This window comes from Poecilia formosa, unplaced genomic scaffold (assembly GCF_000485575.1).
Source record: "Poecilia formosa unplaced genomic scaffold, Poecilia_formosa-5.1.2 Scaffold342, whole genome shotgun sequence".
Taxonomy (NCBI): Eukaryota; Metazoa; Chordata; class Actinopteri; order Cyprinodontiformes; family Poeciliidae; genus Poecilia; species Poecilia formosa.
In genome coordinates this window covers 478,894-484,571 of record NW_006800281.1, presented here as the reverse complement: position 1 = coordinate 484,571, position 5,678 = coordinate 478,894, and the positions used below count along the sequence as shown (strand labels likewise).

Sequence of the window (5,678 nt, the reverse complement as noted above, 5' to 3'; positions counted from 1 at the left end):
TCTATCTATCTATCTATCTATCTATCTATTTGTAGTCAAGTTCCTTGTGTACAAAATGTTGACAAATAATTTAAGATTCTTTAACATGAAATAAAAGAAGTGCACCAACTTGATGTATTTATTCCTTTATATGCTTCTTGCATTTATTCATTTTTCTCTGAATTTCTCAGTATGCATTGTATATTTTTACACATTTTATTGTACTTGAAAATATGTAGAAGAATGCATGTGCTCAGACAATTAAGAAACCTATTTTATTTTTGAATAATATTACAGTTATTCAAAATAATGTTGAATAATTATTTTTGAATAATAATTATTAATCAATATTAAAATTATTCAAAAATAACTACTACTTCAACATTTCACAAATTATTCAGTAAACAATTCAAATTGACGACGTTTCCCTGGAGGAAAAGATATTTAAAAAGTAGCCGTAAAATGGACTCCATTAAAAAAGGGCTAAATTGTCTCATAGTTTGAAGCAACAATAGGTGTTTGATAGTATATAATTAAACTTCCAGGAGCATAGTGAAGCATTAGCATCAGCCACAGTGATGAAATATTCTTTTTTTATATATATACATAATTATTATTATTTTAGATCTTTGCTTGCATAATGACACACTTTACTTTTCTTTTGACCTCTTTTTTTGAATGAACCGATCAGGGCCCCCAGTGTAAAGATCGGGATTTGCCACATCTTACATAAATAATGTTTGTCCAAAAAGATCAGTGCCTTTAATGCTGATGAGGTGACCAACAAACTCCTACACTTCCTGTAATCCTCTTACAGAACTGGAAAATAAACCAGGGAATTTAACATAAACTGAGCTTAAAGGAGCAACATTCAGCTGACTGAAAGTCTCCTACAGAAAAATAAGATCATGTAATTAAGTCCTGCAGAGCTCCCAATTAGGCAAGACCAGCAGAGATGAAATCAGAGGGTTTTGTGTCACGAAATTGACGGGAAAAATACAGTTTATCCCTCTGAAGGATTGATGGACATATCTGCTGTCCTGCTCTGACCAAGGTCACATCTTTAATAGATAAAAAAAAAAAGCTTAATTAGATACCGCAACTCATGATCCAGGAATCTAGCTCTGACGCATAAGGATCATTGTAAACACACGATTGGCCCCGCTTACCCCGGGTAAATATGTTTATTGTTCAACCTGCTCGCCAGGAAAGGAGGCTTTGGGCTTCCAGCTCACCCCGGGATTAGAAACAGCCGCCCCTGCGCACCGATATAAATCCTCCCGGCGCGCCGCGTCCAGCTCAGTCTTTACGCACGAGGCCGGCAGCGCGTGGAGGAAACTATCCGTGAAGCTGCTGTCCACGAGTGGACGCGAATAAAACAGTTATAAGTGGTATTATCACTTATAACTGTCTTTAACCTGCCTGCTTCTGAAGACAAACGGGACCGTAGGGATGTCCGTGCTGGGCGCACTGCCGTTCATGAAGCCGCTGCACCATGTGCGCTCCCCGGTGCCGCAGGGCCGCCGCCACACGCTGCCGGCCAGCGAGTTCCGCTCCCTGAGTCCGGAGGACGCAATCAGCGTGTTCGAGATAGAGAGAGAAGGTAACACAAACTTTTTACTTGGAGAGTCTCAGCGCTAAGGTTGCTGTTGCTGTCTAATTAAACCAGTAGATCACAATTACGCACACTCCAACTATATGCTTTCATACATGTAGTCAAAAAGAGGCATTCTTAGACGTAATAAATGTTAGTAATTTAAACTTGGAGTGGACCGTGGTTGATTGTAACAGCTTTTGCTCTTGCAAAATGTATTTGTACAACGGCATATTGCAGATATAAAAAAGTATTCAGTTTCAGCCAAAAAAAAAAATAAAGCACATGCACATGCTGCTCAATGTGCTAATGGCACAACTTATTGTTACAGAAAAACTGTTTATCCGCATTCATGCTAACTAACCTGATGACGGGCTCCATTAGGAGGAAAAAAATTATAATAGAAAGCAAGGGGAAGGGTGTGAGCAGCATATACACAAAGGTGATTGACAATTGTAAGACCCCCTTCCTGTCTTTGATTGGTTTCGGAGCAGTGTAATTCCGCAGGTGGCGGTAGGACCCCAGGGAGGCACTTGATTTTTCACAGAATGTCTCAAACCGTCAAGACATTAAACATATTCTAGAAGTTGCATACTGCAGCTTTAAAAAAAATTACCAGACATTTGGACTTTATTCCTGACATCTAAGCTCAGTAAAAGTTCAGAAATATTCTAAGATTTTAGGTTGAAAAAGTTTCTGAGTTGTCAGCGAAATACTTTTTAACTTTATCTCCAGCTTTAGCCACAGCGCTAATGCTAGAGTCACGCTTGCTAGCAAAGCTAAGCTTCTTAACCTAAAGTGAGTGGTTGCCAAGGAACGGCACGTGAGGAAGTGGTTGCTAAGGAATGGTGGAATAGATTTAACGTTTAAAAACTCACTCAAGATTCTCTTCCATTGTTTTTCACCTAACAGCCTTCATCTCAGTGTCCGGAGAATGCCCGCTCCACCTGGACGAGGTGCGTCACTTCCTCACGCTGTGTCCCGAGCTTTCTCTCGGCTGGTTCGAGGAGGGACGGCTGGTGGCGTTCATCATCGGCTCTCTGTGGGACCAGGAGAGGCTAACCATGGTGAGACGGAGCTAAGCGCGCCGAGAGTGGCTACGAATAACAGATTTATTTATGGAGGGCGTTTATAGCGATTGTAAACTGAAATATTTCTGGAGACACAGACTGAAAGATTTTTTTTATTATTTTTTTAAAAATATATATATTATTCACCAATTTGTTCATACAAAACAACCATTATTTACTACCTAACAGAAGTTTTGATCTACAAAATACCCAATTAAGTTAGGAAAGAGAACAAACAAACAAAAAGAACAACAAAGCAATGTGTGAGAGAGAGATAAATAAAAGCTAATTAAATTGGATAAATTAAAGACAAACACAAATCACAGAAGATAACCAAGTGGTGTCATAACAAAAAATACAATTATTTAACATATGTGGGTTAGACCTTTTTTTTCTTCTTGGTAATTATTTTCTGATTTTTCCCCCCTCATTCCTATCTAACTTACAATACAAGTACACTACAACTATTAAAATTTTTGCAGACTCTGTGTAATACTATGATAAATATTAGTGGTATTTAATGTAGTACTTACTACTGGACTAGCAAAATTAGCTCAGCTAATGTAGGTTTTATCTGCTAGCTAAGACTGGCATGGAGCCTACATGTACTAACTCTGGCAATCGCTAGAGCCTTGTTATTCACATGAAGAATTCATACGTCCTTTACAAAACCGTTGAAACACTGATTATATGTGTCCATGGACTTCAGAACGTGAAGCTCCTCCATGGTGTAAACACTCTTCGTGTTCACTAGTGAACAATGTCAGGGTAGATCAGAAGAAGCTTGTCCACATGTTTCCATTATCTGTTTCATATGGGTTGATTCTGACAACACAGATTTTGTTGATATGTCTTTCTCCTGCACATTGGGCAAGAGTGTCAATATAGTCTTTCTGTTGGTGTCAAAGCCATGGTCCATCTATCCTTTGAGCTTGCCTACCAAGATGGCGGTTCTGGTTCAGACTTATTGGAACTATGTATTCATCACCAGTAATCTGATCAATCATTCCAGTCCTAGTAGTGATATTTGCTCTGATTAGTACAAATAAAAAGACAGGAGAAGGAGATGTTTTGAGTTTCATCGGTAGTAACCAAAGCAGACAGAGTTAAAAATTAGTGGAAGGGTAAGTCATGTTGGTAGTTTGGAGGGAGGCTGACTCTCTCTTACTTACATAATCCTACATGTCTCCTGTTGTCTCTCTGTTCTCCAGGATGCTTTGACTCTCCATAAGCCTCATGGAGCCACGGTCCATATCCACGTCCTCGCCGTCCACCGGACCTTCAGGCAGCAGGGGAAGGGCTCTATTCTGATGTGGCGCTACCTGCAGTACCTCCGCTGTCTGCCCTACGTGCGACGCGCTGTCCTGATGTGTGAGGACTTTCTGGTTCCCTTCTACCAGAAGTCAGGGTTCAAGGCTTTGGGCCCTGCTGAGATCACTGTGGGACCCCTCAACTTCATCGAGATGTTCTACCCAGTCAGGGGCCATGCCTTTATGCGGCGCAACAGTGGATGCTGAAGGACGGGACTTTGGTTTAACGTTTCCAAAAACAGGATGCATTGACATTCCTTAAGCCTCGCATAGTGGAGGCATGTGAGTGGAGCAGGGATTTGTCTAATCTCTGAGTGAAAAATGTTCAGCAGCCGGTGAGAAGAGAGCCTTCGTGAAGCTGTAAACAAAGAGCTGACCTCCAGCTTTCAGCAACTGTTGGATACGTTCTTGTTGGCTGGAAACTGTCAAGATTTGTGCTGAAGAGAGAGAAGTTGCCATTGGAGCAAAGAGTGCGAGAGGCAACTTCATGAAACTTTGAAAAACAAAACATTGTGTGTTTTGAAAGAAAATGCCAGACACTTAACGAACTGCAAGCTGCCTTTTCTTTCATCCAGTCCTTGTTATAGTTCAAACTATGACTGGGCAAAAAAGCAAAAAAAAAATAGATATCATGATAGACAAGAGATCAATATCAATAGATAATACATCCAGTTGAGTTTTTGCACAGCATTCTGGGGGATGTAGGCAGAGGAAAGGTTTTAGCCGCTCAACCTCTAACGGCTAGCTAAGCAAAGTTGGTAGAATCAATTCACTCACTCACTCTTTGGTTGCCTAGCAACACACTCTGGTTACCTAGCAACAACTTGTGGAGTAAGCATTAACAGTTTAAGGTTTCTCCTCTGTGGCTCACAACTGCTTAAAAAAATGGCATGGAGTGGAAACTGGATAAAACGGGAAAGGTCGCGTCATCAGTTTGGCAGTATTTCAGATATTTAAAACAAAAACTAATCAATAATTATTGATAGAAAGATATGAAACCGTTACATCGTGACATGTTTTTCAGTTCTATTGCCCAGCTGTAGTTCAGACTTTGGAAACTAAAACATAAATCCTGAATGCTGGGTTTTTGAAGCCAAATTAAGAGGTTTATACTTTTATAGATGAGAACAAATTTACTGGCACTTGTGAAAAAGACGTGGAAAAAGCCTTACAGTAAACGCCTCGCTCATTGTAACCAAGCACCCAATGTGGAGTTGGTTAAAAACTATTTTACTGTTACTTTTCCCCACAGAATAAATAAACTCAAAAGTTATTTCAAACTCTTAAATTACATAATCGTTTACATCAGTTGTAATATTTCAGATAAAACATTTAACAAATCTGTAACAGATGAGCTGTAAAACGTAACATCGGTATTGTAACAGCATAAATACATTGCCAAAGTAATGAAGGTAAATTGTATGATGAATGTAATTATGGATGAGTGATATCAGCTATCAATGTGTTGTTACGGATCTGATTGTATTTTGCTTTTTTTTTAACACATCGGTGTTCCGGTTGGCAATCTGTTTGCCCACCAGCTGTGAACAACGTGTGTAAAAACAGATCTCAACAGGAATTATATAATCACAGAACTGCAAAAATGGAAGAAAATTGTATTTTTCCTTGTAAGATGTCACCCAATTTGCCTCCTAAATCCTCAGGGGTTGAATGTTTTTGTTGTACAGTTTTATTTTTAAAATATAAAGGCTTTATTTTCTGACT

At 39.4% G+C, this 5,678-nt stretch overlaps 1 protein-coding gene across 1 annotated transcript; it reads left to right on the top strand.

Moving 5' to 3' along the window:
* The first annotated feature begins 358 nt into the window (after positions 1 to 358).
* Positions 359 to 5,678, top strand: aanat1 (arylalkylamine N-acetyltransferase 1). Its single transcript, XM_007574016.2, has 3 exons — positions 359 to 1,582; positions 2,486 to 2,640; positions 3,855 to 5,678. The coding sequence occupies exons 1-3, from the start codon at positions 1,432 to 1,434 to the stop codon at positions 4,158 to 4,160; spliced, it is 612 nt and encodes a 203-aa protein (XP_007574078.1). The 5' UTR covers positions 359 to 1,431; the 3' UTR covers positions 4,161 to 5,678.

What these genes read in the sequence shown, in the direction of transcription:
- aanat1 (XM_007574016.2), top strand. Translation starts at nt 1,432, where the DNA reads ATGTCCGTGCTGGGCGCACTGCCGTTCATGAAGCCGCTGCACCATGTG. An exon ending in GTTCGAGATAGAGAGAGAAG is followed by an intron (nt 1,583 to 2,485) that starts GTAACACAAACT and finishes TTCACCTAACAG; the next exon opens with CCTTCATCTCAGTGTCCGGA. An exon ending in ACCAGGAGAGGCTAACCATG is followed by an intron (nt 2,641 to 3,854) that starts GTGAGACGGAGC and finishes TCTGTTCTCCAG; the next exon opens with GATGCTTTGACTCTCCATAA.